Below are 13368 nucleotides of genomic sequence, written 5' to 3' on the forward strand. Positions count from 1 at the left end.
CTTGTCTACTAGGCTATGTACCTGAAAGAAGTCCATCTCACAAAAGGACAATTGACATGAATTTTTCCTATTACAAAAAAGAACCTTTTTACTTGAAATGACAAGATTGAGCTCACTGCCCAAGGGTACTGGAGATTTCACAGTAAGTTAGCCAAATGGTTAATCCAAGTGTTATTACAAGTGGCTGAGGAGGATAGGGAAATCTATGATCCTAGATATTGCTGCAAGCCACTTGGCCCCATTTTTCCCCATATATATTTGGATTAGATACATGCCATGATAATTTGGATGATATGGTTGAAGGAATGGGTATTTCAAGGAGGAACACAGGAAAGAACTACATGTGACAGAAGTAAAGCTGTTCATTGCAGAGCCTTATAGTCAGATAAGGGATTGGGACTGGGATCCCAATTTAGTTTAGTGCAAGATAAATTCTGTAGAAAAGTTATGAAAGTGAATCTGGAGAAAGTAACTGTTTGGGTAACTTATGCACCTGCATTAAGGGAGAAGAAACCATGTCTTTGATAACCTGAATAATTCCTATATATAGGATGGACAGGACTCACAGTATTTTTATGATACCAAAGTGGATAGGAACTGCTGAGAATTTTAATGCACAAATTATAAAGGAGATGTTTTTTAATATACTGGTGCACGTTGATAATCCTGAGACTTCACGTACTTAAACTAATGGGACTAATAAAAGGTTTTTATAACACGAGAGCCATTATATCTATGGCAACAGCAACTTTGAATGAAGGAGCAATATCAGCGGTTAGAGACTTGGGAAAAAAAGATGCAGAGATACATAAAGGATCTTATGTAACAACATGATTTAATAAAGGCACACAAAAACAGCTTGACTTTGGCAATATCAGTATTAGGGACTTAATAGAGGGAAAGAACCTTGCTCTGCAATCTCAGTACTCATTACTTTAGAAAGCCAAAAAGTTAGGGCATCCCCAGTGAATAATTGCTCCCACCTTATGGCTTACTGGGCCAGCTGTGACAGTACCTGAAAATGATCAGAAAAGCCTCTTCAAAAGTTAGATACTTCTGGACAACAGTTTGGAGAGTAGCATAAGAATGCAAATATAAGACACTTGGAAACCATTGCAATTCCTTTGGACAATTTTCCCACAGGGCATGTGGACATTCTCATTTCTAAACATTGGAGTGTGTAATAATTTTAATTCATACCATGGCATGGGGACAACGATAATTACTCTTGAACAGAAGAGTGCATGTAGAAGAGATTCTGGTTTTCCTGGAAGTGATGAGATCAAAAAAGAATCGGTAGCAAAGCTCAGTTAGCACATCTTATAAATTCAGAACAGTTCCTCACAGCAGAGAAGCTGTGAGGCTGGAAGGCTCTGAATTACTGATATCACTTTGGAGAGCCAGCATCACAGGCCTTTATGTAAAACACCATCCTGACTGAACAAGCTCAAGCAAACCAAGTCCAAAAGGGTGGTATACGTGTGCGAGTTGTCACTATGCCCAGAGACTACTGATAAGCAGCCCAGCACTCATAAAAATAAGAGAAAATACGGGCTTCATGTGTTTTGGTAAACTGATGATAGAGAGGCAGTCTAGTATGCAAACATCACTATTAGATTGCATGTTTTGCTATGAAAAGAGAAAAAAAATCAAAAAGAGGTTTTTTTTCAGTCCCTTTTCCAAGAAGCCATACTCCTACGTTAGTCAGAGCGAAGTACGATCGTGGTGACTAACAAAAATAGTATATACGTAAATATGCTGCAATATCTGGATAAACCTCAATCTTGATAAAAGAGCTAAGATAAAGCGATACATCAGAAGAAAAGGTAAGTGGGGTAGAAAGTTTAAAACATCACTTGTTCCTATAAGCAGCCATTACTATGTACAAACATCTGAGTTTCTAAGAGACAGAAATTACTATTACAAATGGTTGTCTGAGGATCAGCAAAGTGAACAGCAGAAACAGAGAAGCTACTCACCATTCAGCAACATGATAACGAAGTGGGAGTACAGCCAGTTAAGATTAAGGGGAAGAAATGGTGTAGAAAGGAGTAGAGATAGTGGAGGAATGAGGAATTTTTTAACAGAGAGGCTGCACGCAGTAGCAACAGGAATCATTCTGACACAGACTTGCTATTCAGACCAAAGTTTCTATGTTACACAGAAAGAAGCCAAACATGTGTCCGACTGACATTAAAAATATATATGTCTTCAAGATCCTAATCCCTGTTCTAGCTTTTTTAAGCAGTACTAAGGTAATAAGAGGTACTTTAATGACACTGGCATCAAGACAGTCCTGAAAAGGCTTACACTATACCTATGAATTCCCCACTACTTACTACTTTATGTAGTCTCATTTTAACAATGGTTTAAGGCATCTACTTGAAAACAAACAGGTTTTACGAACAGGGAAACAGTTGGTATGCAATTTATAATCAAGCTTTTGGCAGCAGATTGAAAATTTTACCTCACATACCATCCAGAGAGATTTGGCAAAGTGGACACGATAAACACAGCTGTAAAAAAATAAATTATCTGCAGAAGAACAGCTGAAATTAAATGCTTTCCATCTATTTCCATCTATTATAAATCCATTAGAGCAATGACTTAAAAAAAAATTATGAATAACTGCTGTAGTGCAGCAGCTTGTAACAAAATTTCAGAATAAAAAAAAATGTTTTAATGCAAAGAGTGATTTCACAGATCACAGGAAGGACACTTGAGTGCTTTTTACAGAACAAATAAATTACAGTCTAGGGAGTAAAAGAGAAAGATTGTAATATTAGCCTTTCTTTATATTTGAAATACCTTAAAAAGAATAGATGCTACAGGTATATAAAAGTCTGCTGAAAAGGACAGGAACAACCTAAACTATTATGAAGTACTTTGCTTTCCATCTATTTGGTGAATGTGGCCTGTGAAGATACAATCAATTGTGTTACCTCATGGGACTTCTGGAACTTCTTGCAAATTATGTAAATTCCTGCCTTGAATCATGGAACTAGGATAGGTGTCTCTCATAGCTGGTACCTCACAAACCCCATGCAGTTACTGGAAAATTAGTCAATTCACTAGACCCAGAGCTAATAATCCTCTCTGGGAATGAGAATATTACAGTTAGTTACAAAGTCTTGTAATTTTTGGAGTGCCTACTAGTTGCACAAGGACTTCTCTCCTCCTCCACATGAACAAATTAGAGCACAAAATGAATGGATTTAAGACATTTTATCAGTTGCCCCACTGTCCAGTAAGGTTTTGTCAAAGTTATATCTAGCTAATGTTATTTACTCTAAAAACTCGGTGATTCTGTATCTTAATGTTACTGCAGATGGAAATTTTACAAAAGTAATACTGCAAGGGCATATACTGTTACACAAACTAGTAGCTGTGACTGAGAAAATTACACAGAATGCCACATGTGTAAAATGCTACTGCTGTTAAATCTCTAAATTATTGGCTGCTGCATTGCTAGTAGAACATTATTGCACTAGTTAAGGTTCACAGAGTCACTCTCTTTAAACATTTACCAGTTCTGATTCTCCTCCCAAGAACACTACTTTCCCAGCATCAAAGTCCTTAGATGTTTGCTGATTTCAGGCCTCTTGGTCTGAAAGAGGGAATTTAACCAGTTTAAATATTTTGGTGACCATATTTGAATAACTAGATATACATACATCGGGCCCATGTGAGACAAAACATGAGGTATAGACAAAAATATAGAAAAAAAAATCTGTCAACAAATGAAATCTATTCAATAGTAAAAGTCATGAAAGAAGATAAAAATTCAGCTGATCAATGAAAACAAGTGGAAGTACAGACAGCAAGAAGGGTGGGTGAAGGATGATACAGTATATTAAAGAAATTATCTTTTCAGAGAAAAACTTGTTCTTACAATGCTGGTATTTACTGAGTCCAGTGATTGCTATTCTTACTGTCCACTGTAATGCTAACAGCTATACTTAGTTATAGGCTGACATACAAGTACATGGAGGTAGGCTACACCTAGATTAGATATTTATTTTACAGTTAGCTTTTAGTGCCTGTTCTGATGCCCCTTGTGATACAGGAAATTATTCTGAGACGTTTTCCCAGCTTGAACCATTCTATAATTGCCTTCTGCATGTAAAATGAGTACAGCATAGCAATGAGGAAAAGATGCTGGGAACTGTTCCCACCACAGTAAGTAAAAACCTACTGATATTGGCACATATGGATGGCAGCCAGAACTTAACCATACTCTCAACCAAAATGAAAAGTCTGCTTAGTTGAAAAATGATGTTAGACTTCAAGGTCACAAATGAATTGTATTAAGAATAGTGTGAAGAAGAAGAGGGAGCATCCACATCAATGTTTGTTTTACAGTCACAAGCAGACACATGATGACAGATTACCTGCTATAAATTTCTGCATTATCAGAATGTGCACATTTGAAACAGCTGTCAGGTGCACTGTCTGCACAGCTCTTCTGCATGGTGACATTTTGAAAGGGGTTATTTTTTGTAGTACTAAGGACTACCAGGGCTGTTACTGAAGGAGACCTTTTAAGAGAGGTGGCCTTTGAACAAGGAAGCAGCATGTAGGCTGCGAAGTGTCAGTTGTGATGTTTTAAATTGTGCATGAGATGGTACATGCATGGAAAAGGGGGAAAAACAATAGATTTCAAGCTTTGAAGCCTGAACAAGGACGAATAAATCACATGAAATACTCACACACCAAATAATCAGCGGTACATTAAAAGTAAGGAATCCATAGATAACATAACCCGTTAAAACCAACCCTCATCAGGACAACTGTAAAAGGCATCCTCAGTTGTCTTTAGTGTTCAGCAGCTACAAATTCTGCTAGCAGGGATAAGAATTCTACTAGCAAGCCCATGTTCTTTAGCACAGCTGAGCCAAAGAAAGAAAGAATATCATGGAAGCTTCATTCAGAGTCTGAAGACTATATTTGGGAAGACTTGTGGGCCCGTATAAATCCAAAGAAGCTAGATGACTAGGCCATAAATTCTACTGGCTACAAAAATATTTAATCCAGTAAACGTTATCAATCGCACCATGATTCTCTTTGAATACCTGTGATTTTATAGCACTGTGTGTGTTTTAAGCATGACCCTAACTAACCTGCAAATTCCCAATATGGTGAAAGCCACCTTACATATTGCGCCGTAGTTTACGAAAATGTAAAAAGGAAGAAATACCTACAATATAAGTGACATTTTGGTTGAAAGGAATTTCCCCAAAATTACACTTGTACAGTGTCATATGCTCAAAGACTATATTAAATATTCCACATGAGCATCTGCCTCTTCACCAAGACCAGTCTTTTTCTTTTCTGTTCTCTTTCATTAGGTGGAAGACCAAATTCATTCCAGACTCGGGCAAGGTCTGCACTGAGCTCGAAGTGCAGTTTTGCTTATGGATGAAATACAAACCATTGTTCCTTATGTGTTTTTCAAGCGACTTCATGTGAACCTTGTAAGGATGCGACATCTCTGATGATAAAGAAACATAGTTGCAGATCTGAAATGGGAATTATTGTACAGGAAGGCAGAAGGGAGCAGGGTGAATGCTCATCACAGTGCACGTGGCCACCGTTCAGCCTTCCCCTCAGAACTGCCAAGCCATAGGCTTTGGTATGGTGACAGCGCCTGCACACACACGGGCAATGGGACTGACTGCTGCTACATCACACGAGCTGGCTTGTTAAAAGTGTATAAATGATGACGGAAACAAGGGAAAACTTTCATTACTTTTTTATTTCCCTCAGATTTAAAAACACTTCATAACCACGGATGTGCAAGGACATCATAGATAGCCCTACCGCCTCACCCCACCACCCTACAAAACCACTGAACCACGGCAGAGCCGCGTTACACTCCCCCGTCTTTATACCCGCGAGAGCAGCCGCTTCCCCTCGCGGTGCCGCAGCGTCCCCGCCACCACGGACCAGCTCCCCCCTTCCCCTCCGGGGCCGCACGAGGGCTCCATGCCGCGCCCTCCCTCAGCCACCGGCCCCCTCCGCCCCACCTCGCGTCGCGCGGGAAGGCGGCGCGGCCACCTGACGCGCAGGCCCCTCCCTCCTTCCCCAGGCGACGTGGGTCGGGCGCGTGCTGCGCGAGGCAGCCTCGCGCCGCGTCCGCCATTTCGTGTGGGGGGCGCCGCCATGTCGCGGGGCTCCGCCGCGTCCTGGGGCGCTCGCGTGGCGGCGGGGTGCGACGAGGACTGCGACAGTGACGACGATGACTGCTGGGATATCGGCGTCCCGGGGGACGAGTCGCAGGTGGGGCGAGGCCTCGCCGCTGCCGGAGCCGTCGTCCAGCCGGGGCCCGCGGCCGGGTGGTGGCTGAGGGGAGAGGGCTTGAGACCCCTCCCGTCTCTGTTGCGGGTGTTTTTTTAGCAGAGCAGCGGTGGAATACACTTGGTCTAGGCATATAAAACCTGGATTTTGAGGGGTTGGCTTCTTATGTAAAATCTCAGTGTGCTTTTCAAATGCTTTCTCTGCTTACTGATGGCAGACTTGTTACTCCTCCCATGTGCGGGTGAATCTGAAAGAGACCTGAGGCCCAGAAAGCTGGTTTATGTTTTAAATCTCTGAATCTGTTTCTTCCTAATATGAAGACGTAAGAGATTTATGGCATCTGATAATCGTGTGGTATTTGATAGTGTGAGGCAAAGGGAGGCCCTGCATGGCTTTTTCTCGTGGCTGGAGCTGGAAAATGGAGGTAAGGTGAAAATTAGCAGTACTCTGCTAAAGGTTACAGTCAGTTTTTCAGTGGCCTTGATCTTTAAATCAAGGTTCCTACCCAAAGATATGCGTCATTTGGAAGTTGATGGTTAAGTAGAGTAAAAATAAGTCTAAATTAGTTTATTGGCTGTTTCTTATCATTGATTGTCTATACATTAATTAGTTACTAAGAACGCTGCAAAAATGTGGGAAAGACTACAGTATGCTGGGGGAAATTGTATAATTCTGAGTTTTTGTGATACAACTTCAAAATTTACCACAAAATACGACTTCTGACTATACCCTCTACTGTCAGCAAAGAAACTAGTGAATATTCCTTGATTTATTGGTGTATGTAATCACTTATAATTGGGATAATGCCAGCAGCAATCTGCATCTGCAGCTTTAATATAGAACAAATCTGTGATGCTTCTGTGAAAGGAACTTGAGTCAGGCAACTGCTTGAATCGTAAACCAGTCCTTTGGTCAAATCATTTTTTAGCCAACTCATTTATGACGCAGCAATTACAAGTCTTTTGCCACCACAGGAGTAGGAGGGAATAACAATATTAACTCTTCCCAGCCATGAAAATGCTGGGCTATGCCACACAGCTTGTCATTGCGCTACACTGCCCCACATTGCAATTTTTGTTTCTAATTATATTTTATTTTTTAATGCCATGCTTCACACCATGTGAAATGTGCAAAAAAGGTAAAGAAATGTGTTGTAATATTGTTTTAGCAGCAAAATATGAAAAGGAGTCTTAATTGAAATAACACACCATTAAGAAAATCTGCGAACACTGTAGGAGGATAGCACATCCATTGAGAAGGAAGATAGTTGCATTTTCAGAGAGTGGAACCTTTCTGAGAAGGTCGTATTAAAACTTTTTTTTTTACAGTTGAGCCGAAGCAGGTCTACAGAGGTGGAAGAAGTAAAGTTTCAACAACACATTTTTCTTCCTCCACTTCTCTGTGTTGTCCTTACAGAGATCATTAGTGCTTTTACACTGAAGTCAGGCTGTAGTTGATAGCTTGAAACGGTTACCATGTTTTGACTTTATTTGTCTTTGTCTGTCTATCAGTTGGATCAAACGTTGGAGTTAGACAAGAAGGATGCATTCAAGAAAGCTCTGGTTCATGGTGATGTGTCCTTGATTGAACAACTCTTAAACTCGGGTAATTAAAGCTATTTATGAAGTTGAATACATTTACTTGAACTTGGAAAGAATTCTAAAGCTTTGAAGTTTCTCGTTTCAAAGTAACATCTTGGGTCAATATAGGAATATGTGAATATTTCCAATATGGGATATAAACTGTTGGTATAAAGATGAAATTGTTTTTTTCAGTGTCTCAGCATGATGTATTTCTGCAAGCTCCTTCTAATGTATTTTATTTTGTCAATCAAAACTCCTGAAAACTGAGAAAGCTGTAATGTGTGAGCAATTACATAAGGTGTTTGTTTGTTTTCAGATGTATCTTTAACCTGAATATCTACCATAAACGCTGAATTTGAGGTCGTTTAAATTGAGAGTGAGAGTTGAGTGGGTATTCTTTACCTTGTTGTTCTACTTTGGAGGTTGGGGAGAAGGAAGGACATTGGCTTTTTTTTTTTTTTTTTGTGCTCCCCCCGTTTGAAAATTCCATGTTTTTCTCGAGCACAGCACTGTTAAATTTGTGGCATGTGCCATTTGTAATACCTTAATTTTTCAAAAGTGTCATGTTTAATACTATAATATCTGGTATGTGCCAAGTGTCGTGGCAACATCAGCTGGAGAAAGATTTTGTGATTCCAGAAGGTCTAATAGGGTTTATGTGGTGTTTGTCACTAAAAAGTAGTTTGTCCTGACACTAAAAGCTTTTCTCCCTGATCTGTTACTCGGTATTTCTCTGTAATGTGTTTCTGCTACTCAGTGTTAGGAGGATTGGACTTACTGAAGCATCCAGAGCAATCAGAAGCTGCATAGCTGAGGTGACCTGCCTAGTGATAATTATCAGGAAGTTTTGCTTCAACAAGCAAGCAGAATAAGTAGCTGTGAGCTTGTTCTCTGAGAAAATGTGTCTTGTGGTTAGAAGAAAGTATTTTTTTCAGTTAGCAACGGGTTTTTCTGAGTTTTAAATTGGTGACATTACTTGCCCTTCTGGGAGAAGACTTTCTCACCACAGCGGGGAATAATTTTATTTTAAATCAGTATTAACTCAAAACTAATGCACAGGTTGAAACAGTGTGAATACTGTGTGAAATGTATCTTCTGTCTTTCATTGAAAAAATCTGTTCTCATGTAGAGTTTTCAGTGATATCTGTGCATTAGATTGTTTAGTTGTTTTGTTACAGTTAGCCACTCTTAATGGTTTATTCAGCAAAACAGTAATAGCTGAGATCAAACCTTTTTGTGTTGATGCTTGCCACATAATGAGCTGTTCTAGCCATTTGGAAGGTGAAAATTCCCTGTAGTCCAGCATCTTGTCCCCTAAAATGCACAAGGCAGTGAGTGTCATGAGAGAGTCTGTAAATGTCCTAAGATTATGATTAATTTTTGACATATCCAGTATAGTCTCTGCAAAGCAGTGGAAAATAATGCCTCTCTGAAGAAAGGTAACATTGTCCTTCAGAGGATTAGTGCTTAGTCAGATGAAATCTTTGCCTCCGAAGTTGCCTTTAGTTTATGTTCAGTAGAGCTTGCAGAAGGCGTGCTACCAGCACTCCACCAAACTCCAGGTTTGTGTTGGAAGTGGATTTCCTAGCAACAGTTAAGGACGTTCTTTCAGGTAGAACAAGAACATGCTGTCTTCTGGCTTGCATAGCGATTGCTCCAAGAATCCGTGGTGCTGAGGCAGTTTCATAGAGCTCCTTTAGGAGATGGACAAGTCTTCTCTAATCTCTCGTATTAAATACTAACGTACTAAGAACAGTTTCCTGTCACAAAAAGTAATGCAAGCAAGTAGAAGGTGTGGTGGTGACTCTAACTGGCATTTTGGTCTGCTTTGGGAGTAAAATATTTAATACTGTATAATCGGTTTGTTTTCCTCAAATGGGACTAAAAGTTAAGGCCTTGTGACAGTTCAGGCTGACCAGGGATGCAACTACAGCCATTCCTTTCTTGTTTTTAGCAGTCTGTTCCACACTTGTCTTTGCATGTTTGTTGGAGCTCATCTGATCTTGTGCGAGGTGGTTCAGACAACTAAAGTAATAGTAAGCTTTGTAGGGGGAGGGTGGGGAATGAATAATTTTTTTGGCCAGTTTAGGACTTTGAACTGAGAACTGTAGGTGGGCCAGCAGTGGGAGACGACAGCAGCGCTATTTAACTTCGCTTTAAGGTATTGTGGAACCACAGCAATAACTGTTGACAGACTTATATCAATACTTCTATTAGAAAAGAAGTCTTCCACTATCAGTTGTTTTAGAAGTTACCTCTCAAATAAACTGAGACTGAAAGTGAATGGATTCTAACAGTAGAAGCGGTTCTTAAACTAGGAATCTTTCAGCACCTTAATTTTTTTTGTATCATCCATGGAATTACTTAGCATGAAAAGGTATATGCAGAATTCGATCATAGTTCTTCAGGCATTACCTTGTTAAACTTTCTGAATTTGAGATTGCATTTTTCTCTCTAAAAATAGCCTTTCTACCATTGCTGTTATTAGCCACAATCAACAAAATACCTGAACGAGGTACCAGAGAAGCTGCACTAAGGTGTGCAAGTGGGTGTGTGATAACTAGCAAAGATAAGCCAGACTAGCCAGTGAGTGAAGAGGGATTCAGGAGGTGTGCACGTGTGGGCTGTAGAGACCTCTGTTCGGACAGAGAGGGGAGCAGGATGAGGCCGTTGATGCTGTGTTCATGTGAGCTCTGTGGGGCTGGTGGTGTCTGTGTGGTCTGTGCATGTGCCTGCTGGGAATACACATGCAGCCTTGGTACTGGTTGGACCCGGGAACATGGAGCTGCAGCAGGCTTGCCTCTGGCTGGCTGATATGGCCTCGTTTTTCCCTTAATCTTTTTTTTCCTGGGCTTCACTGTTTGTTGCCTTATAGGACTTCTTAAGGGCCTTTTTAATACCAAACGAGGACTTGAAAACAGATTAGGCAATGAGAGAGTTTGAGTAGTAACTAGCGGGAGATGTTTTTGGTTCGGTCAACAACTCATAACCCATGCAGCCAAGCAGCCAGGTAAGTGTTGATACTGTTTTAGTTGCCCTTTCTCTATCTTCCTCTGAAGATAATAGTGCATTGTGACTTCCACAGTGCGTAAATGCTTCAAGGCACTCACTAGAAAGACTGCAGTAGGCCATGTGTGAGAGGTTGTAATGCAGCTTTGACATTTCAAAGTTGCATTGCAAAAAAAGACTTTAAAACTTAGAAAAAGCACCAACGTTCTGGCCAATACTGTCTGCTATATAGGTGAAGAAAGCAGCGCGGAAAACACTTTTCTCAGGTGTCCTAGCAAATCTGTATGTCTGCCAAGTGGGTCTTTTGCCATTATTGTTTAAATACGTATTAAAATGCTCTGGATGGGAGCTCTAGTCACTTGGACTGCTTTTCCTCTAAAGAGGGGAAGTGACTTTTTAATGCCGAGAGTGCCAGCTTTCTGATACTCCTTCCCAAGTAGTGTTAGTTCAGTGGGCTGTGGGATATCAAACTTTCTAGATGCTTGAAGTGATTTGTCTACAAGGAAGTTCAGATATGACTGCTGAGGGACTGGCAGTCCTCACCCCCAGTTACTGGCTCACCTTGTAGAATTTGGCTGTGGGCCTCAGTGAAGCGTTTTGTAAACTGCAAACAGGAATGCTGTGGCATTAAGGATTGCAACTAGTATGTATGCAGTACTGAAAGGATTTGATCGTAGCTTCTGTGGCTTGCAGGTGGTAGAATGCTTCAAAACCCGGCATTCATTGAATGCTTCCTCTTTATTGATTACAACTCCTGATCTTAGACAGTTGAAGAATCAATTGCAGAGCAGTGACTTCCTATTCTCTCAGCTTTAATGGCTTCATGTTGCTACAATGAGCACATCTTTGACAAGCTATCAAGGGAGGGAAAGTAAATACACGTTCTGCATGAAAAGGTTTGTGTGTAGCTTGACTGTCACAAATTTCTTAGGACAGTGTCTTCCACAACTTCCTCTTGTAAAGCAATATATTGAGTAATCCATAATCACTGTTGGACTAACGTGGAATCAGCTGATGGCAACCAAGTGCTATAGAGAAAATAATATGTGAGGAATGATTGAAGGGATGTTTTCTCTTATTGTAAAAATCTATAAAGAATTTTATTTGAAAGCTGTCACATGAGTTGCTGGATCTGGTACTTCGTTTGGTGAATTTCGGAGGACAGTCTGGCCAGTTTATTATTAGCCACAGAAGAGGCTGTGGCCGTTATACAGACTAACAAACAAAGCTGGTGGTTGTGACTGAACCTTGCATTATCTTATCTTAGAATCATAGGATGGTTTGGGTTGGAAGAGACCGTAAATTATATTTCTTTGGAGATAATATTTTCATAGTACTGAACACAAAACTGGTATCTGCAGCTTAGCTGCATTGGAAGGCAGATAATAAGAGGAGCCATGAAGCAGGAAAACCCTAGTCAGTATGGTCTTAATAGTATGACAGACACGTTGCTTCCACAGCAGCCCATTTGGATTGGTAAGAATAAAAATTTGGGGGTTTAGATTGAGAAAAGCAGTAGCACTAAAGTGGAGAAAACAGATTATGTGCACTTCTCTGAAATTAATTTGCAGTTAAATTCATTTTTTTTAATTGTTTAAATTTTCTTCTATTGTGCTTAACTACTTGGACTGAGTACTGGGCTTCATTGGGGTTAGTTCTAAAAGTTGTTTTCTGGTATTGCAGATAAATATGTATTTAAAAAACAAAAATGGTATAAGAGGCTTTCCTTTCTCTAGGGCTAAGTGGAAACTGTGTAATCTTCATAATAATACATATTTGAATAAGATTTATAAAATGTATATTTATTTTGGTGTAATTTTAAGATTTTAGTATCTTAAATTTTGACAGGTATAAGCATAGAATCTAGCTTTCAGTTTGGATGGACTCCCCTGATGTGTGCTGCCAGCACAGCTGATTTTGCAGTGGTACGTCTTCTTCTGGACAGAGGTGCCAATGCATGCTTTGAAATAGGTAAGATGTGAATAAAAATAGTGGCCAGTACCTCTCTATACCAGACATTGTCCTACCTTTATTCTCTTTTTATAAAGAGAGAAAAAAATAAAATTTCATGATGGAACTGGGATATAGTCTAGATTTTCCAATTTTAAAGTAAAAGTAGAAGTTTTAAAGTAAAAAATAAATATATATTTTCTTGGATCTCATCTGGATTCATCTGATGGATATCCTTATACTCTCTCTCTCTCTCTTTCTCTCTTATTCTGTCTTTACTACCAACTCTTGATCCCCAAGTACATTTTTTTTTAAAACGGTATTTGAAAATCATCGTAGAATTCCTGAACAGATTAAGTTGTAGAGTTAAAACTTCCTTTGTTTGATCCTGTTATGAACTATGTACATGCAGAAAACAGCTAGAATCCTGAATTTTGAGTGGTACCCACTGCTTTTAAATTCACGATGATGACGTTGTTTCATCCCTTCTAAATCTAACAGAAGTGCTCTTTTCCTATAAAGTATTATT

At 39.7% G+C, this 13368-nt stretch overlaps 1 protein-coding gene across 5 annotated transcripts in view; it reads left to right on the forward strand.

The window, feature by feature from the left end:
• The first annotated feature begins 6057 nt into the window (after positions 1–6057).
• Positions 6058–13368, forward strand: part of ASZ1 (ankyrin repeat, SAM and basic leucine zipper domain containing 1) — a 39498-nt gene continuing 32187 nt past the window's right edge. The window contains exons 1-3 of one of the 5 annotated variants that reach the window (XM_083815612.1): positions 6058–6279; positions 7809–7902; positions 12738–12860. In XM_083815612.1, coding sequence (XP_083671738.1) covers positions 6163–6279; positions 7809–7902; positions 12738–12860 — 334 coding nt within the window. In that variant the 5' untranslated portion in view covers positions 6058–6162. Of the gene's footprint in view, positions 6280–6343; positions 6722–7808; positions 7903–12737; positions 12861–13368 lie in introns of those variants that run through there. The other 4 variants (XM_083815610.1, XM_083815613.1, XM_083815611.1 and 1 more) reach the window with 4 other exon arrangements.

This window comes from Anser anser, assembly GCF_964211835.1.
Source record: "Anser anser genome assembly, chromosome: 1".
Lineage (NCBI taxonomy): Eukaryota > Metazoa > Chordata > Aves > Anseriformes > Anatidae > Anser > Anser anser.